Source organism: Clytia hemisphaerica, unplaced genomic scaffold (assembly GCF_902728285.1).
Source record: "Clytia hemisphaerica strain Z4C2 unplaced genomic scaffold, Clytia hemisphaerica genome assembly, whole genome shotgun sequence".
Lineage (NCBI taxonomy): Eukaryota > Metazoa > Cnidaria > Hydrozoa > Leptothecata > Clytiidae > Clytia > Clytia hemisphaerica.
The window spans coordinates 195,479-218,624 of NW_027103590.1; the positions used below are offsets into that span (position 1 = coordinate 195,479).

The 23,146-nt window shown below is 35.9% G+C and overlaps 1 protein-coding gene across 1 annotated transcript in view; it reads right to left on the minus strand.

The window, feature by feature from the left end:
- Positions 1-1,952: 1,952 nt before the first annotated feature.
- LOC136801565 (polycystin family receptor for egg jelly-like) overlaps positions 1,953-23,146 on the minus strand; it is an 80,345-nt gene continuing 59,151 nt past the window's right edge. Inside the window, exons 26-47 of the mRNA XM_067058201.1 lie at positions 17,637-17,814; positions 16,794-16,861; positions 16,074-16,337; positions 15,703-15,804; positions 14,930-15,425; positions 14,548-14,636; positions 13,994-14,212; positions 13,141-13,261; positions 12,734-12,896; positions 11,686-12,052; positions 11,062-11,219; positions 9,184-9,317; positions 8,548-8,641; positions 7,621-7,765; positions 6,720-7,163; positions 6,257-6,458; positions 5,499-5,699; positions 4,965-5,211; positions 4,404-4,628; positions 3,895-4,256; positions 3,115-3,273; positions 1,953-2,990 (exon numbers count right to left, since the gene is read on the minus strand). Of these exons, the coding sequence (XP_066914302.1) occupies positions 2,683-2,990; positions 3,115-3,273; positions 3,895-4,256; positions 4,404-4,628; positions 4,965-5,211; positions 5,499-5,699; positions 6,257-6,458; positions 6,720-7,163; positions 7,621-7,765; positions 8,548-8,641; positions 9,184-9,317; positions 11,062-11,219; positions 11,686-12,052; positions 12,734-12,896; positions 13,141-13,261; positions 13,994-14,212; positions 14,548-14,636; positions 14,930-15,425; positions 15,703-15,804; positions 16,074-16,337; positions 16,794-16,861; positions 17,637-17,814 (4,746 nt within the window). The 3' untranslated portion in view covers positions 1,953-2,682. The remainder of the gene's footprint in view (positions 2,991-3,114; positions 3,274-3,894; positions 4,257-4,403; positions 4,629-4,964; positions 5,212-5,498; positions 5,700-6,256; positions 6,459-6,719; positions 7,164-7,620; positions 7,766-8,547; positions 8,642-9,183; positions 9,318-11,061; positions 11,220-11,685; positions 12,053-12,733; positions 12,897-13,140; positions 13,262-13,993; positions 14,213-14,547; positions 14,637-14,929; positions 15,426-15,702; positions 15,805-16,073; positions 16,338-16,793; positions 16,862-17,636; positions 17,815-23,146) is intronic.

Below are 23,146 nucleotides of genomic sequence, written 5' to 3' on the forward strand. Positions count from 1 at the left end.
GAAATCGCTAAGAATTGTCAAGATTCTTCCCGCATATTTATAGTAAGATAATTATTATTTCTTATTAAGTTCTTAAGTAGAATCTTACGAAATCTTAAGCCATTAAATATTTTAAGATTCTTTGCGTAACTTGTAAAGTTTTTATAAAGAGACTTTCCAAATCTTAACTAACTAAACTATTATGTGCAAAGAAGCTTTAGGATTCTTAGTGGTTCTTATCAAGTTTGGGTTAAGAATCTTAAAAACACGTGAATTTCGGGTTATGATTGTTTTTCATAAGAAGGAGTCTTTAGAGTCAAGAAGAGCAATCTCTAAGGATAGTATTTACGAAGCAGTTGTTGGTCAGCTTCGAAATACGATAAGTGGTTTTTCTTTTGTGTGTTTGTTATCATTGACTTTATTAATGAAATAGTTGATTAATGGGAAGTATTCACGAGGTCATCAGTTGAATGCTGTCACTCGAGCGAAGCTTTCGGCCCTTATTCAATAATGAACGGGGATAGTAGTAAGTTTTCATCAGCGACCGTAGTGCAGTGGTAGAGCATCCGTCTACGGTGCACAGGGTTGTGCGCCCCAGCCGGGTCATACCAAAGATTTCCAAAATGGTACTTGATGCCTCTCTGCTTGATACTCAGCAATTAAGAGAAGGATTAAGGGTAAGTGGAGCAATCCCTCCCCTACCTTCAGGTAGATAGCTATCGAAAGAGGAGCCTTTGGGTAACCTCCGACTTACTTTTACTTAAGATTCCGTCAAGATCTTGAATCACTGTAAGGGACAAGAATCCTATTCAAAACTTATAAAAGAGTCTTATCAGATCGTTAAAGATCTTGAAAGATCTTGGCACGTTCGTAGTAAGAAACTGAAAAAGAATAAGCAAAGTTTCTTGATAAGATCTTTTCAAGAACTTTTCAAGAATTTTTACCAGGGTGCACGCACCTCATTAACTGAACCAAAGTTAAAAAAAATGTTACTCGCGTTAGATTGAAAAAAGTTTTCACAATTTCTTCTGAGTTTACAAATGAATTGATTTTTATCTTAATCGTACAGCCGTAATACGATTAGATCTACAGTGAAAATCGCATGCTGAAATCATATTCCGACCTGTGAGGACGAATAGCAATTCTTTTTAGCGTGAAATCAACGCATAGAAAAAAAGTAACGACTGCGACTATCCAAGATTTTTTTTTTTTTTTGGGGGGCGGGGGGCTCTGACCATAGTGAATTTTTCATATTGCCATGTACAAAAAATAGATTTCTGCCTGATGTCACCAGCCAAAGTGTGGCATCTTATATATTTTCTGTTAGACCAACTATTCCTGATTCTGAAATTTTAAAAATCTCGATGAAAAAAATTAATGAAGAAGGAAATGGAGACTTTTTCGAAGAAGAGTATTTCAATTTTGAAGAGCTTAGTTTCGGCGGATAAAAAAAAATTAGGAAATATTTTTTTTGCAAGTTAATGTATCTTTAACCAAACAGAAAATAGTCGCCTAAAGGATCGTAAAATATGACGAAAAATCTGAACTCAAAAAATATATTCCATATTGTACTCGGTACCGTGCGGATTTTTAAAGTTCATAAAGTCATTTTTGTAATTAAATTCTTGATTACTCTTGACAGAATAAATTACCAAACAACTTTTAACCCTTTCCGTGCCGCTGTATCCGACATGCAAAAATTCTATCTATACTTGCTATTGTCGGATATGTCCAACATGTATATTCTATCCATATTTGCCATTGACGGATATGTCCGACGCATATTTTATCTATATTTGCCATTGTCGGATATATCCGACATGTATTAAGCCCCAAAATTAATTTTTCACAAATGATAAACAAGGGGCTTATCTACGGAATAAGTATGCTGAATTCCAGTATTTTCTCTTCATCTTTGATTTTTTGTACAGTTTGAATTAAGTGTAGAAATGATAGGTCGTCAGAGGTTGATATTTTGAACATAACTGAAATTTTCATTTCGAAGTAGTAAATAAAAATGACTTTAATTTAGGTACTAGATTTAAATATATTATTGTATAGGTTGTTATGTATTTGCATTTTTAAATGTATAACGTAGGAATATTCATTTTAAGGATTGTTAAGCTAGGGAGTTTGACCAATGGTTTGACACTCTTCCATCTTTTACTTCTGCATATATACACACTTCTTTCTCACAGACCCGGTTGGATTTTTTAAGCCCTCGACGCTCAGGGGTAAAGATGATAGCTGACTCAAACTCAATGGAGATTGATATTCACATATAGTTTTGATGTCTGGGTATTTGAATTCGATTGTTTTCAAGTCTGCAATATTCAGTTGGAGATGGAAAAAAAGCACAATAATATTTTGCAGTGAGGATTTTTTTATCTGAAGATTTTCGGCGAGGAAAAAAGCTGGAGAATAATTTTCGATTAGAGACTTTACTTTGGTAAAATTTTTCAGTTGGAGGGGTCCCACCAGGTCTGTAAGAAGGGGTCGTATATACCATCAGAATTAGGTAAAAATGAGTATCATGAGTGAAGTCATTGAAAATTAATCATTGTTACTTAATAAACAAGTTTTTAATAAATAAGAGTTTTTAAGTTAGATTTAAACCATGGTGTGTGTTTAAATGACTGAATCTAATCGGTTGAAAAGTGTATCACGCGTGACTTTTCGTGACGAAGGATTACAGTGTACTTATTACGCGCCATGCATCTTTTTTTCAATTTCTTTCTTGACAACACCATTCATTCGCTTAGCAACAGTGACGTCATCAAAATACAACATGTTAACGCATCCGATGAATTTATCCAAGACCTCCTGCATTTGGTCTTTCGACATATCATATTCCCCATCATGGACAATTTCATCGACGTCTTTCGTGAAAAAAGCGGATGACTCTAAGAAGGAGTAATCCATCTCTGTGTAGGAGAGTCGTTTGAATTTCGGACGTGACGATCTCCTTCGCTTTGGCGCTGGTGCTTCTTGTTTAGTCCAGCCGAAGAAACCTGAATTGGGACGTTAGATAAATACTTAGCTTGCTCATACAATGTTCAAATTAAGGCCGGAAAAGGGCTGATAAGGTAGTTAGTAGAGGTCGAAATGATAGAAAGGAAGTAAAATGAAGCGTACCTCTCATTTTGTGGAGGAAATAATCCACCATTTCATATTCGTTAGATTGCAAATCTTCGTTGGCGTGAACTTCCATAATGATTTCGTTTAGAATGGCAATGAACATGTTCATCACAACCCAATTGACAATGAAATTGAATGCGAAGAAAAATATAGGTCCTGCAAAAAAAAGAAAAAAAGAGACGTATGACGTAACCTTTTAAAAATACACTCTTCTTTCATTTTTCTACGCTTACATTTAACTTGATAAAGACAACCGTCGAAACGTCGTACACACTACTGTGTTTTTTGTGTTCATTTATAAGTTTTAGCACAAATATACATTGACTTTTACGTTCACTCTTCTTGAAATGTATAGCGAGCCTCGTTTTCAAAGTGTTGTTGTTAGGAACACTTCGACGTCATAGACATCAGTAAGGTTTGTACCCACCATGATTTTTACATAGTTCCAGAAGAGTATGTGATCATGATATTTGTAAACCATTTTATTGTCCTCCCCCACCCCAAAAAGGAGGCTAGAAGACCAAGCTTAAACTTTCCTATGCAAGACAAAATCAGGGAAAGAACAATCGAGTCTAGCAGTTCTTTATTTTCGGGTGGTAATGTTTTGATATCTTTGATAAATTCTATTAAATAGATTCCACTCTCAGTCCGATCTGTATTTGATTTAGCTTTCCTTGCGGCATTACATAAAAGACGGAAACAGTTGTTTTCTTTATTACCTTTATACAACAAAGACAAAAAGATTAAAACTTTAAATTAAAATTAAAACATACAAACCTAGCAATCGATCAGCCGATGTAAATTCATGATAGCTGAACTTGCCAAGAAGCAAACCAATAATAGAAGCAGTTGACCGGAAATAATTCTGATAATCGTACAATTCTCGACCGAAAACCATATTCCCGAAAACCACACAGGCCGTTATGATGATCCCGAAAATAATCCCGAAATTAGATAACGGATCCCAGGCCCTTTTGAGTGTTGAAGACAGCATGGCGATTCGTCGGTTAAATCGCAACAATTTGATGAATTTTAAGGTGACGAAGAAGGATATGAGAGCAACCATGCCAGAATATGTTTGATCCCAGTAAGCAGCGAACTGAAAACTGATAAAATTCTGTGGAGCTTTGGATGGTAATCTAGATGTAATAATTGAAAAAAAAAAACTTTAATAATGTGTGTATTAATAACGACGCCTATGATGAATTCTTGAGCTTAAGCCCGAAATGCGAAATCTGCTCCAACTTGCTAGTCATTCGATAGATTTTTATATAAAACATATATACCTTTTGAAAAGATCTTTAGCAATCTTGTCTCGATAGAAATAAAAGCATATGGCCAGGATAGACACAATTATAATCAACAATTCAATCAGATTCCAAAACTGCGTGAAATACTGTTTGGCACCATTTCTATAGCAACGCCTGGCCTCACGTACCAAGAACAATAGCATGCAAAGGATGAATGTTATTTCACAGAACAGAATCATGGTCGAGTATTTAGAAGTGTATCTGCGATAAGAGAAAAATGAAAATAATTGGTAGGCGACATTTATAAGTAAAATCTATCCCAAAAAATGTATAGTCTGCGCATTCTTTGAAACATTACTCCTGAGGGAAAAAACTATCGTTAAAAGAATAACCTCGTTGGAGAGATAGTCAGTGCATTGAAATGAACCTTTTACTCTGTGGACACAAAGTATCCGAAAAAGATGAACTTAGTCGGGGTTAATTTTAATAACAAAAATACCTTGAATCATCCCAACATACCAAAAAAAGATTTCTTCTTCAATCTATCCTTTAAGGTTCGTTATAGTTTAAACACATTATAATTTTTAAGTTTCTTACCTATACAGCTTGAAGGTAATAACAGAATTATAATGAACCACTCCACCCGTCGGTGCGAATTCAAACACGATGGCCACATTTTGGAAATAATTCGTTGCTGGGTTATAAGTGACTGTTTCCACAATCAACGCACGTGTGTGTCGATCAAGCCATAATTTCTCTTTAAGCTTCTCCATAAAATGTTTGTTATTCCATCTTGGGAAGAGCTCAGTGACGTAACCGTTACCGAAGTAAGTATCAATGTTCCCTGAAAGAAATATGATGAAATATGAAAAATAAACCTTTCCAAAAATGTTTCATACAACATATATTTTTGGATAACCCATGGATTTCCAAAAGAAAAAAAGAATTTCGAAGCTGCCTTCGTTTTGAGACAGACTGATCCATTACTTCAAAAATCATCTGAAAATTAACCCAAATATCAAGTCGGGATGATAAAGTACTTAAAAACCCCATAAAATGAATCGTGTTCACATTTAGCAAATATGTCCTGCTTTTATTTTTTCTTCCTTTTGTATTAACAAACTCACTTACCTATGATAGGAAAAGCATCCAACAGTTTGGAATCTTGCCATCTCCAAGGCATCGAAAGTTGATCCATCTCATAATCGTGTTCCATAATAGGATTAGCCCAATTCTCATCATAATTCCCTTTGTTTTCCACACCCCGATTGTAAGGACCAGCGCAATCGATGGTGATGAAGGGTGCCACCTGATGCGGTTTGGTGCAAGTATCTAGTGAGAAAAGTGATTGGTTAAAGAAGTTATAGGGTAAATAGAGGAATTTGATAGGATATGCCCCCTTACCATCTCATAGATCTCATACAGCCCAGCTAACAACGTGATATAACATTAAATAAACGTTAAAATAAAGTTGTGTGCTAGCTGGGCTAGATCTATATGAACTTCCAATAAGTCTGTCGCAAATGTTATGGAGTCAAGAAATGAGCAATTTTTAAAGATCGTAAAACAATTAAAAATAATATAATTTATAAGAATATACATGAACTTGATCAAGAGATTAAAAATATTCAATGAATATCAACATCGTAGAGTTTGTCAAATGAACCTAAAAATTTCATTTTAGAGCATTTTCAACTAAGAATTGCCAATTATTAGGACTCAAAATATTCACAAAAATGCATTTTTTGCTTCAGATAAATTTAGGTTGAATTTGGACCCCGACCCTAAGAATACCATAAAATAATTTTTAGGAAGATTTTTCCCAAATAATAAAGAATATCCATGGTGAAATGGAAAACCACTTATGAAAAAGCGTGTAATTTGCATACCTTTCTTAATTCTGACTTGTCTTAACCGTGTGCCGGTTACCACTTTACTCGTCAGATCTGACATGGTCAGCTTGTTAGGGAAATGCTTGATATCACTTTTATTATCCCATCTTGAACTGATGTTTTGGTAAAATTCGTCAGGGAACATGTTTGGTAAGAGTACCACTTCTAAATAATCCCATGCTTGACTTTGAGTTGTGACCTGGAAACGGAAAATGATAAATACAGCAATTGACTCTTGCTAATTCGAATTCGAATTATAGAGATGCGAATTATAGAAAACATTTTATGAGAGTTTGCTTTTGATGGAGACTAAGAATAAGCGAGTGTATACTGTCATCTAAATAAGGCTAAATTCTAAAGTGCCGCCGTGCAAGACTCCCACCACCCACTGTGCATCTATTTAAAAAATAAGACAAAAACAGGGACCATTGTAAAGGACCATTTCATCATAGCATTTTACCTTTGGAAATTGATACTTGGTTCTATCGCTGAATGCTTTGGAAGTTTCCCTCGGATGCAGCTGTAAAGTCTCCCTCATATTGATGGTTTGGTGGAAAGCGGTCGTATCACGCGTTGACATCCCTAACACGTAAACCACAAAGCAGAAGAAAACGTAGAAGCCAAGCTCTCTGGTTATCGCTTTCATTTTGATCTCCTTTATCCGCTCGTCCCGCGCGTACGCCAATTCGCGGTCGCTTGGCGCACAAGCTTGGCACTGGACTCCAATAGCAGTTAGATCGGCGTTACTGGAGGCGGGATGAAGCCACTCTTCATCGCGTGCAAGTAATCTAGCCTGCTTCTCAACCTCACTTTTCTCTTCATCGTCAAGTTTGCGAACCACAAGAGCGACGAAAACAGCAATGACCAAAACTTTCAAAGGTTGCACCAAAAGTATATCTTGTACCTAGCATGAAAAGAAAGAACAAGACATGAAACGCTTCAAAGATGAGTTTCGATTTCCCAAGACACCTAAAGTGTAACCTTAGACCATGTTCATGCTGTATTGTTCCGTTTCGCTCCGAAACGAAAATGAAGCCATTTTGTCGGTTAGAAGTGACGTAAAACTTCCAAACTTTTGGAGCGAAACGAAACGAAACGAAACGAAAGAATACATTGTGAACGTGGTCTGATTCACGAGGTTTACTTTAGGCTATATTACGAAAGATTCTTGTCCCATTATCGGGCAAGATGGAAGATTTTAGCGCCACTATTTCCACCACGACATATGACATAATTAAGTAAATACGAAACATAACCTAGTGTATTTCGTGACGCAAGACACAACAAACTTCTTGGTCGAGAGAATCAAGCTTATGAAAATGAAATTAAAAAATCTCAATTTTTAAGAGCTTCAAACTTACCAGACCAATAGTGACCGAGGTTAACCATTCTAAAGACCTTTTGTTCCCAAAAGCCATTCCGTACCAGACCACCATAAAACCACACCCTAAAATCACCAAAATGTTCAATACCCAAGCTGGATACAAAACCCATTCTGGTAAATATCTAAAATGGAGAAAGGGATTGAAATTACAGTTTGAGAACAATTTAAGAACAATTTAAGAACAATTTAAGAACAATTTGGTACAAGCATGATGGCTGAAATTTTGTTAAAACAGCAATGTAATGTGATGTAATGACCTGATCTTAAGGTTAATCTGATATAACTGAAATAAACTGATTTTGAGCCCCTCTCCTTCCTTTTTAGCCCTTACTCACAAAAACCTAGAGAGAACTTAAGCCTGAGAACTTCGAAAAACAACAAGAGCAGATCAACCAACTTTTCTAAGAACTCCAGGGACTTGGCAACACTCAAGATTGAAGGCTGAAAGGAAGTGAAAAGGTACTTTATGTAGCCTGCGAGTGAATGCAAAGCTTAGGGGCAAAACTTTGGAAAATCTAGTTTCGCTTTCGTAAAATTAATAGAACATTTTTGAAAAATCCACAATAAGAGTCGTTCTGCCGTTAGAATTTTTGTTGTTAACAGACTTTGATTTAAAACTTTTGTTTGGGTACATACAGTGTGTCCCAAAAAAGCGGATGAATTTTGTATAAAGTAAAATCATCAAAACTATTATCTAAACTGGGCACTTAAAATAATTGAAATAAGATTACAATTCTCTTTTCAATCATTAAATATTTAATTCCCAAGATGATTGAATAAGCTTTTGAGATTAAAAATATTAAGTACCAACAAGGCATAAAACTTGGCATAACTTATGAGAATTTTATTTTATATAAAAATTCCGCTTTTTTGGGACACACTGTAGTCGAAATAGTTCACTCACGTCGGTTCTTTCTTTTTCTTTTCTTTCTTCTTCAGAATCTTTTTGAAGCAAGACCCTTCTTCTTCCGCTTCTGCTTCAAAGTCTTCATTTTCAACTGAAATACAAGCAACGGAAGATCGATGACCGATTCAATAGTAATTCAATAGAAATAAGCATTAAACTTTACCATTGATATCCTAATTAAGCACTTCGAAGCCATGGCAGTTGAACTTGAAGCAAAAGAAAAGTACTTCCTTTTCAAAAAGTAGAGCAGTAAGGAGAGACCACAGTTTGGCGCCGGTAACTTGTTCAATCAATACAAACAACCTGCATGGCAACGACTTACTTTATTGGTAATTATTTGTCATTATTTTTTCGTCGCTTGCTTATTAAGGGCCGACGTAAGGGTCGGAATTAAATTAGGGCCGGGCTAGAAATGAAAAATATCGAGTTTGGCGTAATAAGGACCGGTGTAAAAGGGGTTGGAGCTTACTTGGGACCGAAGGTATTAAAGCTGGCCCGATGCAATGATTTAGAATGGAACTTGAGCCGAATAACTATATCTTCCAAGAAATTTAAGCAAAATGGGTGATAACATATATGAAACCAAAAGCCGAAATTGGTTAACATAAAAATACAATCGATCTTAAAACTCACCATTTGGTTTCAACGGAGTTTTCTCATTTTCAACATCAATATCGTCATCATCGTTATCCATGATCAAACTCACCCTGAAAACATCATCATCATCACCATGACCGTGGTCATCGTATGATGATACCATCTTGTATCTGTGGAAGATAAAATATAATTGCTGGTAAAACTTCATGATTTTATTTTCAACTGCAGCAACTGATCAGAAAACTCCGCTAAAATCTAGTAAAATCATAAAATCTCAAAATACTCACAACTCTCAAACTACTCCGAGTCACTTCGAATTTTCTCAGTTTTTAAATATTAATTATCATATTTGAAAACCGATCTAAAAAATTTGCAAAAAATAATTACATCATCAATTATGACGTCATCAAAATTGAGTCAATTTTAATCATTTTCCCCATGGATTATAAGATTTAGTGTCAGGAATTTTCCTCCGGGAAATTCGTCCCCGGACATTTTCCCCCTCTGGAAATTTGCCCCCCCCCCGTGAATTTGCCCCCGTAATTTCCCCTCCCCCGTAAATTTACCCCTAGATTTCAAACCACTAAAAGATAAAGACAATTTTCAACATTCGGCAGGTCTGAATTACGCAATTCTAATCGATTATGTAACAGATTTTGTGAAAGAGGTCAATATAACTTTCTGTATATAGTATTCTTTACCCTCATTTTTATTTTCCTATTTTTAGATATGATGCATATACCTTTAGCAGTCATGCATTGATGAAATGCAACTTTAAATTGACCTCTTTTCCAAAATATGTTACATGATCAAATAGAATTACATTAAACCTCACGAATGTTGAAAAGTGTTTCGATCTTAGCGTTTTGAATTATGGGATAAATTTCCGAAGGTAAAATTCCGGGGCCATAATTCCGGGGCCATAATTCCGGGGACAAATTTCTGGGGGCAATTTTCCGGGGACAAATTTCCAGGGGGAACAAATTTCTGGCGGGGGGGGCAATTTCTTGTGGGCAAATTTCTTAGAACAATAAGATTAAATTAGAAGTTCAAAGTAAATACAGGCAAATAACTTTTTGAAATTTCTATTGCCTAAACGTAAATAAACTCTTTAATAATTTAACGTTTGTTAAGTGGACCAACGATGTAAAAATAATAGATAACCAACTTGCCTTGATTCTCAAAAAACATCCGTGTTACGGTTGTAAAAATATTAATGACATTTTGCATCGTAAAAAGTGCAATTAAATAAAAACTTGCTTCATTTGCAACCTTCTATTGGACAGAATCGATCACGTGATGTATATTTTTCCAAAATTTGGGTTAGAAAAAGTGTATTTTCCTATAGGCAGCCTCACAGAAGGAATTTTTTAATTAGATATTATTGTTCTATAAACATTCATCTGTTTATTTTGTATCAGGCAACCTTCATGCACTTTTCATTCGTGAGATATCGCACTTCAAATCACACATATATTTTTCATATAACAGCATTTTATGAGCGTTTATTTATCCAGATGAAGATTAAGTGGTATCAGGCCGATCCGTAGTCAATTTGTCTAAAGATTGGTACCTTTATCTTTTGAAAACAATTCCAAAATTTGCAGTAAATAACAATTCAAATTTTCTATCAATTCAGTGGATGTCAAAAAGTGTGTCAAAATCTAGCTAAAAGCATAACACGCACTGCACACAGAGCTTTTTAAAGGAGTGCTCATTTCAATAGGAAAACAATGGTTGTTCTCTTGGGAGAAGTGCCTTCTAGAGGTAGTTGGTTACCTATTATTTTTACATCGTTGAGTGGACTTTATGGATGTTAAATGGATGTATAATGGGTGTGTGCCAGTTGGGATAACAATGTAAACAAAGTTTAAAGGACATCGTTTAGCGTATATCATAAATGAAACTACATACTTATGACCATTGTTCTTTGTCTCAGTCTTGTTTTTATCCTGGTCATCTATGTAAGGTGATGGTTGTTGGAGTGAAGGTGGTTTGATGTTACGGAAAAGTGTAACCAGTAAAATGTTGACCGGAATGCAAATACACGCGCTAATTACTGCAATAAAAATCTATAAAGAGAAGTAGATGAACACAAAGGTTGGGAGACATTTTACCTAAATACAACCTGAATGAACTTGAGAATTTGTGAGAGTTCAGGTTATAAGTGATGACTCAGACCAACACTAATAAAGTACCCAGGATATTATTGAATGAACTTTGAAATAGAGACTGTAAATGAAAGGGCTATCTATAGCATAAAATATTCCCTCCATCTCCTTTTTTATAGCGAGTTTGTGTATTCGAGACAAATCGAATGAGACGGTATAAAGCAAAGTTGAGAGGTCGCCAAAAACGACCACGTTGCTCGACGACGGTAAAAGCAACAAAATACCGCCGTCTGTTTGGGCGAGCAAAGGTGGTATAGAGTTGTACATCAACTATCGACTTTGTTTTGCGGCGACTTCACGACCACCACCTTCAATATCATCCGATACATAAACTCGCTTATATCAAAACCTCTTTGAATTTAGCTACCTGTTGCATATTAATTGAGAAAGATCCAACTTTATTCTCAGTGGCGGGGCTCCCTGCAGGTTGCCGCCCATAGAACATCAAGTTAGCCAGCATGTGAGTGAACAAGATTGACATTGCAACCGAAAGACGTTGACATCGACTAAAACTACTACGGGGCGGACGGGCGTAAATTGAAAACCACAAATGGGCGTCGGATAAATCTCTTTTGGCTTTGTTTACGAACAGATAGTTGAATTCTTTGAGTTGAGCTTGACTTGATTGACGGAAGACCCTATCTACACGTCCATCTTCTAGCTCGACAGCCAACCATCGTGAAGCAAGGAAAACTGATTTCTTTTCGATAACCAAGTCAACAATCTCAACGTTTCTAAAATAGAAAAGTCGGTAGACAAACATTAGATCGATCGGATGTCTTACCAATTAAAAAGATCAGCTAAAAACGTAACAAGCCAAAATAATACCCTGATATTTTGTCTTATTGAATGAAAGAACTCTAATCTTCGCCAAAAGGGCACGTCCACTTTCAGAATCCGCTCAACATGATTTTTGAGGCGTAGCACTAGATCTTGAAATCCTCATCCATTGAAAACAAGACGTACCCCATATAATTGGCCATTACCCCAAACAAAAACCTACATCAGAATAGTGTACACAGTTGACGCTCTCTTAGTAGAGGTTCTTCTACTCGATACACTCCATTATTCGATAATATTGAAAGTCAACGTCAGCAAGAAACGACACTCTACTATTCTACCTTATTCGATGAAAACGCAATTCCCATGAAAGGTTTTGAATAAAGTGATATCGTTTGCTTACTCATCAATTTTAATTTACAAGCTTTTTCACATTGGATTGTGATTGGAACGGATGTGGAGCAAGATTGGTCAGAAAGAGGAAAAGAAAAACACTTTTTTGCTTATATCAGCATAATATAACAATAAGCAGACACTGTCCTGATATGAAATATGTGTCTGATATGAAACGGAAACACTTATGTAAAAATAAAACCTTTAAAACCGAATTAGAGAGCGTCAACTGTATTACAAACCTTAGGTACCATCCGCCACCAGAATTATCATGGAAAACACGAATGGCTCTCAATTCACCCAAGCTGCTTTCTGTTGCCATGATGAAGACATCAGAACTAGATCGTTGGAAAGGTGATCGCTCGCTATCGTAAAGTGGCCGCACTCCTGATTCGCCAAGATCGCCTATTGAAGAAATCGTCAGTAATATTTGTTTAACGTTCTTTTAGTGGATTCAGGTATGAAAAGGGATCTGAGTGATGACTTATTCACCTAATCAAAGTCCGTTCGTGTGCACTCTTTTTTGTTACAATGTGGAAACCATGACAGCATGATGATAACAAATCCCATGAGAGTGGTTTTCACATTGTAACAAAAAAGAGTGTACACGAATGGACTTTAGAGACTTTCTAATGTATACAGATCTTACCGATAACATTGATATAAACTTTGGATTTGGTTCCGGCATTCAACCGGCTACCAGTATTGATGGTAATCTCGTACAAGTAATGGTGTTCCGGTTTATTATCCGGTATCGGACATACACCGATCTGAAACAAAGAAAATAAAGTGAAAATGATTTAATGTGATATGCAAGGAAATCAATCAGGTCGCGGTCCGATTTCCATTCAGTGCTGTGTTCACTTGGCAAGTGAATGGAAATTTGACTTGCTAAAATGAAATTCGTGTATTAGATATCATATTCTGCTATAGAAGTATAGGGATTTGTCTGTGGTGTGGGGGTTAATATTAATCAGACCATATTAGTCTCCACCATGCGAGTATAGTTATCATACACTATCAGTGCGTCGTGAGCACTAGTTGTGTGAGTCAGGTAAGCGCATTATTTTCCCTATACTATAGAAGAGTTAATGCTGTTCTGGATAGAGCCTGTTTTGGTTCTTCGTTGGAAGGGTTATGACACTAGAATATGTGTGGTTTTAGCGTTTGTACAGGAATATTGTAAGAGCAAAGGCCGAATCTACATGAATTTTCCACAACTTTGATCCAAGTCTTTGCGAAAAAAAAACGGAATCACTAGTAAACTCTCTAAAAACAATTTCTCGCTTTCGAAAAGGAGTGCCTATATACCAAGAGGAAGGCCTAGGGCTTGTAACTGTCTATAGTATAGACTATTGACTTCCCCGTTTTCAACAGTTTTAATCAATTTACTTAGACATGACAAGGAATTCAACTTTGTAATAAGGCAAAGAACCTTCAATAAAGGAAAAAGGTCAACAGAAATATCTTGCTGTGCTATGTTTCCAGCAAAACAGACGAACCTTTGTTTGGTCTGCTTTATCAGCTCTTCTTGCAATCAACATCCCAATGACGTATAAAAACAAAACGCTTCCCACTGTCACAAACAAGACGTAACCTTCCTTAAGTAGGGCGAGCGAGGGCGTTGGCAAAGGGTTGGGCGCCACGAAAAAACTTCCAAATGAGGTTAAATGGTTACAGTGACATGTTGTGACGTGTAAACTTGTCTCGTGTCGGTTCATCTGTGAAAAAGAAGATTAATCTATAGAGTGAGATTGTTGTCTTAAATTCATTAATCGATATAAAAAAATTAGAATCACAAAGTGGTGTAGGACAGATCTGACCGAAGGACGTGGATGAAGAAAAGGATGACCAAAACAAACTCTCGATCATTTTTCTCCTCGCGGGTGTTCAAATAGAGCTAAATGGTAGGCACTACAGCATGAGGGCAACCCAGGACTTTTCCCGACCACTCTTTTGTCAAAGCAAAATGAAAATTAACTTGATTAAAGTAGAATTCTGCTTTAAAAACCCTGACAGGCAATCTACAGGGGCCATAACTCAACTTCGACAATACCTGACATCCATCAGATTTCCACTTGCTGTCCTCTTTATTCCAGTACGAACATTCGGCACAAAAAGTGATCAACGAGTAATTCATTGAACCTGGAAAGAAAAAAGAATGATCAAACAAAATCCGAGTTTCATTGTTTATAAAGTAAGAGGCAGTGGTGATTGGCTAAGACGTAAGTGTACCCGCCACCTTGGGTTCAACCTCCACTTGAACTCCACTCCAGTTCCGTTCAGCTCATAGATAGCTTCGAAACTAATACTACTGGGTTATTTAAGAAAAGTTATAACGGATTAAACTATTTGCTAAACAAGATTACCAGAGATGTATCATATAATACCAACATTATGAATTCAAAGTTTCACATAAAAATACTTGTCATCCTAACCTCTCATTTCCAGCACATCATAGGTGTACGGGTTATCAAATTTCAACAAATCAGGCATCAAGCCTTCATAGCGGAAAGCCAAAAACAATATAGTCTTGTTGGTGAAATTCCCATACTTTAGGTCATCGAAAGACCATAAAAACAATGTTCCATCGTTCATTAGCTCTACATTCGAAACTCGTTCTTCAGTTTTATTGAGGGTTGAATTTTGAATCAATTTGATTGGTTCTTTGTTACGTAATTCGAATGCGAAATCATGGTCATGGGTTGTTGGCGGTTTACCATATTGTACGTACACTACAAGTCGTGTCCCTTCATTTACATTGGCAACTTCTGGATTGAGGCTTAACAACAGTTGGCAGTCAGTGGATTTGAGCTTTACTTTATGGATTTTGAGAAATCCAGGCATGGGTAAAGAGATCTGTGTCTTTTTCATGGATGAGACTTTGTTTTCGAGTTTAATAACGATGGGTGATTCAGTATTATTGACTTTGACCTGGAAATAGAAAACAATTAATTTTAGTTCATTTTCTTGGAATAGGAATAGTATAGACTATTATTCTTAACAAAAAGGGAATAGTAACGACACTAGAATCCTACCGAGAGAGTATATGTGAGAGTATTATCATAGTACTCTTGTCTTTGAGTTAGCGCGAAGTTAAGGTAATAGTAAGATTACGTATGTTATAATTTTCTGTCGTTAACTACAAGTAACAAGTATTTTAATTATCATGGTTGCTCGACTTGTCATTGTGCAATACTAAAATTCTTACCTCATTTTGACCAGCTTTGAAGCTCAACGATGCGACTTTAGATTTGATGTTTTTGGCACCAGTAGTATCAGAAACATAAATGTTATTATCATAGTTTACATTCTATAAAAAACAACGAAGATGACAAGTTTTACAAGATTAATCTTCGCAAATGTTTTATTTAAGTTTTGATATCGGGAGAAAATAGCTGCAAAGTTATTTTAGGAAAGTTATTTTAGGACCAGAATTTACGTACATACTGACCCTGTATTATAGTTGTTTTCTTTGAAAATCTCCTACTTTTTCAACAATAAATTCAGTCGTTTTTTTGAAAATGCCCTACTTTTTTGACGATAATTTCGTCACTTTACATTTCTTTATCTAAAACTTACCAGAACGCTCAAAGAATCTTCCATGGTCGATTGATTAAACATTGAGGAGCCTTGAGGCAACGCAAAGCCTCCAGCACCTTCACCACTACCAGCTACAGTCAAATTTGCAATTTCTGATGGGGTAGCTTTCTGAACACCAAATTCGAAAGAACCCATTTTACCGGTGGTGGGTGATTCTCCTTCCACTTTATTTCCGGCTAACATGGTGAAACCTTGATCTAATGTGTTGACCAAGCGATCGATGTTGTTGATTGAGTTATTTGCCTAAAATAATATTCGAAATAATCAGTATATAAATGAGCTATTTTATAAAATCAAGGTAATAAGTTTAAAAAAAAAATTGGACCCTTGCGATTCACATTTCTGAAATGATTTATACTGATATCTATTTAGCCTTTAAGATAAAACCCTTAAGAACAGCTAATATCCAGCAAATCACGAACAATTAAGATTGTTTTAGACTGTTAACGAGTATTTATGCCAGAGGCCGCGACATTAAAACGTCGAAAACTCTTGTTTTAGGTCATTTTAAAGATTGCAAATTCGTGGTAGAGACAACTTTAATCCCTAAACATTGGCCAAATACTCTGAAAGTGGAGTTATGGAGTTATGTTCGTTTGTACCTAACTCGAGAAAACTCGATCCGATTCTGCTTAAAATGTCTGCCAGCCTCTTGTATTGAAAATTACTAAATAAATGCAATGATTTTGAATACGTTACCCTTGTTTTGGCAGCTTGAATAGGACTCATAGTTGTTGTCGTTGTCGTTGTCATTAGCAACACAGAATCTAAAAAGTAAATGTTCTTTTTCGTGACTCTTCTTGCGATAGATCTTTCTAGAGACCAAAAAGAACGGAACACTATACTTAAGATATTTTAACTTTCTCTTCCTTGCTTCCCCTTTCCGTTATGTACGCCAAAACCTTTTCTCAGTGTTTGCGCATGTAACACATTTTTTTATAAGAACATTCAAAATTTTTTGAAGCTTTGGATATTCTTAACTTTTTGAGTTTTAAGCCTAAAAATGTTCTAAACATGTTCTTATTTTTACCATTTTGTGAGTATTTTTATCCTTTTTCCTAAGAAATCGAGTGTTTTAGAGTCAACAAAGCCTTAAAATGTTCTTAACTTGTTCTTGATATTTTGGCCATTAGAGCCTTATGTTCTTATGTAGTTTGTTCTTATAAAAAACGTGTGTAAGTTATCGTTAAGTTAATCATCTCGAGTGTCTAACTTTACCAATATTTTCGAAGAGAGACCCAGTATTCGAAGGTCACAAACAAGACGAGGGCTCCGGTATCACTCCCGAATCAAATGTCCGTGAAATCATAACAAAGTAATCGAAAGACTGTCTGGAAGTCAAAAACTTTTACAGTGAACCATAATTCGAACCCGCACGGGGGAAAATAAATTTGTTCGATTTAAGGAAATTTCGAGATGTGGGATAAGGCTTATAAGGCATTGTTAACTGAAGGAGCTAGAAACCTCGTTCGATTTAAGGAGACATTCGAATTATAGAGGTTCGAGTTAAAGAGGCCCCTCTGTTTTCATGTTTTGGCTTACCTGAGCCAAGTTCCACATTTTTGACCTCATTCGTGAAAAGATTTGATACAGATCCAAAGACGGAATTCATGGAGTTTTCAACTTCATCATAACCAAGTAAATTATGTTCACCATCATTATCTTGTTGGAAATTATCGAATTGAGATGTTAGTTTGGATACCATTTCAATTCCTCTCTCCTAAAGAAATGATTGAATGAGAAGAACTGTTTCGACTGTTGATAGTATTAAGGATAAGGGATTATCTGGCACCCAGATGATGAAATTAACATCCGACACGCTAAAGCTCTGAAGGATTTTCAACATGTGGAAGGTTTAGATTACGGAATTTTGCAAGACTGCGTCAAGGATTTTGCAGCGGGAGGTCTGGTAATGTGGCACATCAAATGCTGACTATAATTCCTCTCCGATGGGAAATTGGCCCGCTCCTTTAGAGCTTTAGCGTGGGCAGCCGCCAATCCGCCATCAGAATATCAAATACGATAGGAGATATCTAAGACCTAATGGTTCATCCACCGTATCCAAATTAATGGTATATCACCGATATCATACTCAATAAATTTAGCACGCCAAGAAAAAAATTATTGATTAGGGGGATCATGTTACTTTATCTCCCTAAAATGATTGTAATGGTCTTTCGTTTTTCAAAAAAGCAATTCCTCAACACACGTTTTTCGATAACTTTGTAGAAAAATGTTTGTACGAGACACAGTGACACAAAATTTCTTTCCGTAAGCGACATCGACACAAGGCATAATTTTTCAAAAAGAAAAAAATTCCAGTTGCAGTTGGCGTTCGGCCAGTACTGTGTTCGGCGTGGTACAGGCTACATTTTTTTTATATTTGTATGTCTTATGACGTATGACTTTTAGTCGTATCTATGACTAATTAAATCACCCCATTTTTCTATCTCCTATTGATTAACAATTTGATTTTCATAGATGTACATTTGTGCAACAAGGGAACAGTAAAAATCAATCAATACAGGGTGTCCCGAAAAAAAAGTATCGAGTCGTATCCCGGGGGGGGGGGGGTACGGTACTTAGGCAAAATGGGTGCCGGGTATGTGCGAGCCATAAGGGTACCTTTTCTCATTCCTCAAAAGTCTCTCAAAGGGGTACAAATTCAAAAGTTAGTCTCTGAAAGGGTCCCAAAATTACAAAAATCAAAAATTTCTCTCTCAAAGGGTCACGATTTCCAAGAATTTTGACCAAAATTTGGAAAAAATGGACCAAAATTTAGGAAAAAGTCTCTCAAAGGGTCCCAAAATCACCAAAATTTTGTCTCTCAAAGGGTCGATTTTCGATTATTGGCTCGGACATACCCGTCACCTCGCAAACCTAGTAACCCCCCCCCCCCCCGGGCCCGGGGGGTCATATCTCAAAGAAAGAGTTTACCGAGAGTCTCCAAATAAAATGTTAGAATTGCGTCTAAAGATATTGGATGAATTTGACGTTTTAAGAAATAAACAAACTATGGTATTACGGGCAGTTAAACCAATGTAGAAGAAAACACGAATGTGTATTGCAAGGAATGGACACCACGGTTGTGTTCACACTGAAAGTTTCAAGCTAATGGCCTTAACGTGTCTATAAATCATAAAAATGTTTTGTTGATAGAATGATGAAAGACTAGAAAAGAAAATAATTTGTATTATTTCTTGCTACTATTTCTTGCTGATGTACATGAAATGTAAAGTGATAAATTGCCTTTGTTTCTTTGGCGGGGGTTTGAAGCAGCTTACCAAACGGTTCAAAATACAGGGTGTCCGGAAAAAAAGTATCGAGTTCGAACATGATTCTGAGTAGAAGGTTGTTGAGTGTGTTTAACAAAATGTAAGAAAATATATACCAACATAATAATTGTTTTTACAACAGTCATTATGATTAAAAATTATTAATACTCCCTACAATTTTCATGACGTTAAAGTTATTGGGAATTGTTTTTTGTAAAAGTTATTCGTAAAAGATGTCTCATGACAATTAATATGACGCAGAGAGAAACTTTGATTAACATTGAAAATTTAGTGAAAGACACACAAGAACTTTCTTTCTATAGAAGTGGTACGACTCGATACTTTTTTCCGGGCACCCTGTACAGGGTGTCCCTAATTAAAGTATCGAGTCGAAACACAACTATGAGTAGAAAGTTTTATGTGCGTGTTCACAAAATTGTATTTTAAGCTCTCCCTCTTTTTTCTTTGTCATTACGATTAATTTATACGTTGTAACTACCTTTTGTAATAAGCCTGTGTGATGGAGAGCGTTCTTATATTTTAGCGATAACACACACAAACTTTTCTACTCAATCGCATGTTCAAACTCGATACTTTAATTAGGGACACCCTGTACAACGAGTTCACGTTGACATACACACTTCAAGGATTGCCTTCTCACTGATTAAAGTATTAGGGAGGTTAAGTATCAAAGATAAATCTACGCGACGAACGGACCTTTTCTCTGCAAGATGGTAAGGGTAGCACAGTAGATGTTATATCTTCTTTGTTCAACAACGAAGATGTTCGCGGTTTTTCGTTCTTGAGCTGTTATAGCCGGGATTCTAGAAAATGCAGGTCCACATGTTTACTGCAGGTTGCGGGTCAAAACCCGTCCGTTCGTCGCGTTGATTTATCTTTGATACTTAACCTCCCTATTGTTTTACCATCAACACAAAATCTAGCCTTGATATCCAGGCTGTAAACTATTTCACAGTCTAGTTTTTGATATTTTATGTTCTGGTTTACAGAATAAAAAGTTGGAGACAAAGGAGAAGATCGTGCAATGTTTTGTTCCCATATTTTCGAACAACTTCAAGCGACAGTGAGAATACACCCCACGTTGAAGGACATTTTTAAAGCAACTTTCCTTGTGATTGATGTTTTTTTATTATTTCTGATACTGTCTAGTTTTACTTTTTTATTGTTCCATACCTTCCAAACCTGTTTTATTGTTACGTAATGGCAAAGAAAAAAGAGATAGAGGTCAAAATACAATTTTGTGAATATTACACAATATACTTAAAAACTTTCTACTCACACTCACAGTTGTGTTTCAACTCGATACTTTTTTTTCGGGACACCCTGTATAGAAAGAAAGTTCCTGTATGTGTTTCACTAAATTTGCAATGTTTTGCTCTGTGCAATAAATTGTCATGAAAAACTTTCTACTCATAGTTGTGTTTCGACTCGATGCTTTTTTCGGGACCTTGTATGCATTTAATAGTGAGGTTGAGTATACCGGGATAATCACGACGACGGACAAAAATGTAATAGGCTAGTGGAAATACGAAATTTGATTGGTTGAAACTCACTAGCCTGTTAAATTTTCGTTCGTCGCCGTGATTTTACCGATTTACTTAACCTCACTAATATAACTACCCTGAGTATCAGAGGTTAAGTTTTCAAAGAAAATAGTAACCTCTGAAGACAAATAATAGAAATTTTATCGCGCATGTGTCAATCTAATCACTGTAGAAAAAATGAAAGATGAAGAGCAAATATTACCATATTAATGTCTAGCAGACTGTATCAGTATGCAGTTTACTATTTACGAATTCCCCAGAAACCTCCAAGTGTGGTTGAAATGAGTTTATTTCGAAAGAAATCTTTTACATGATCCCCAAATGTATAACAGTAATTACTAAACTTTTAATTATGGAAATGTCACTTTAATTGAATCGAAATAATAGACAGACTTTATGTTATGATTCTCTATCACTGACTCTTTTTACAAAGCATTGATGACTTTTTGTAAGTTGTGTTTTCAACGACGGGAATAAAAATATCGACTATGACGCTCATCCAAGATCTTGGATGGTCGTCATGGTTACTTTTGTCTTCGCTGATTGCGCGATGAATAGAATCTAGATTCGTCGGCACAGCGTAAATATATGATTTTTAGCTGTGCTTTTCACGGTATAATATAACCGTATGTAATAGAGCGATTCCCTGTAGTATGTACGCAACAAGCGCTAAAAATCTCAGAGGGATTGAACAGACCATAGAGGTATAAAGAAAACAGGAGTTGAATGTGTCGGTAATTGGTCGTTAAAGTCTTTTGATTTCTTTTATAAAATGTATCAAAAGAAATTCTAAGCTCGCCCGATGAAATAAGACTTTTTAGTAGAACTCAAGTTTGCTCTGAACATTCTAATAATCAGTATTGAAGATTCTAGCCTTTTAATATACGAAAATTAGATAAAACTTCGTCCACGAAACAAATTTATGTTCCATTTCGCTATCCGTTCAATTTTGTTTTGAAAAGATATTTTCTCAAGCCAGAAAATGAAAAGTTCTTTATAAGCACACACGATTTCAGACTCAATTTGTAGACATAAAGTCGCTGGAGAATTTTGGAGGAAAGTATCAAGCAATAGAGTTCACCTGAAAGAAAACATTGATCGAAAAATCTTATCATTTGATGAAGGATTGCCAAGTTTACAGGCCTTTTTTTAGTCCAAATATTTTCTTACACTGATGTCAGAAACAATGAATCTCGTCTCATCTAATTTCTAAAGCTTAAATGAGCCAATAAGATTTAACCTATGGATAAAAGAGCTCATTAAAAATGCACGATATATGAGATTATGAGCATGCATACATCGTAACTTTTTTAATCGTAGGGCGAGCTTGGTTACAATAGCATACTTCTCCTGTCTTTCTTTATACCTCCATGAACAGACAAAGAAAAAACGCGGGAATCACCTAAGTGAAGAGAAATTACTTACAATTACAATTACTAATCAAACTGTTTTGCTTTATTCTTAGAAACTTTTGCGAGAACAGAAAAAAATCGCGACACTTTTTCTGCCGCGAAATTTCTGCTTTAAATTAAAATTAAAGGAAAAAAGACGTAATTCGTAATAAATTAGGGGACAGTAAGGTCTGAAGTGTCGCCCGACCAATTTTTTAACTATTTAAGGAGCAATACATAGAAAATGAATTTTAAGGATAGAAATATAGAAAGTTGAAATGTCGGATGGACAACAACGGTACGGTTTTAAATAGTCGGCGAAAAACTTCGACGGAAAATATTTCGTCACCTAGAGATATTCTTACCCAAAAAAAGCTTCAAATTAATTACTTTTCGTCGATTTAGAAAGAAGTTTTTTCTACTCAAAGGGAGATCCTAGCCTGGGAATCCAAGCGTTAAACTTTGTTCACAGTTTAGTTTATGATATTTTTGCTTTTTGTTTAACGCTTGGCGCAGGTAACTCGCCTGCAGGGACATTTTTCCCTGCAACTGCAGGTTCGAGCTGATTGGCCAGCTTTCGGCGTATTACTTAGCAGTACTTTCGCGCGCTTTTTGATAATTTTGATGCGCGCGCATAATTTATGGAAAAAGCTGACTCTGCAGAAATAAGGACAACAAATGAAAATGAAAAACATAGATTCATTTAGAAACAAAATGGCTGTTGGCTGGATGTCTAAATACATGTGGCTGATGTTTTAATGTGGTTTTGAGTAGTTTTGAAAGTCTTTAGAGCTTGTGAAAGAGTTTTTATGGTAAGTTGA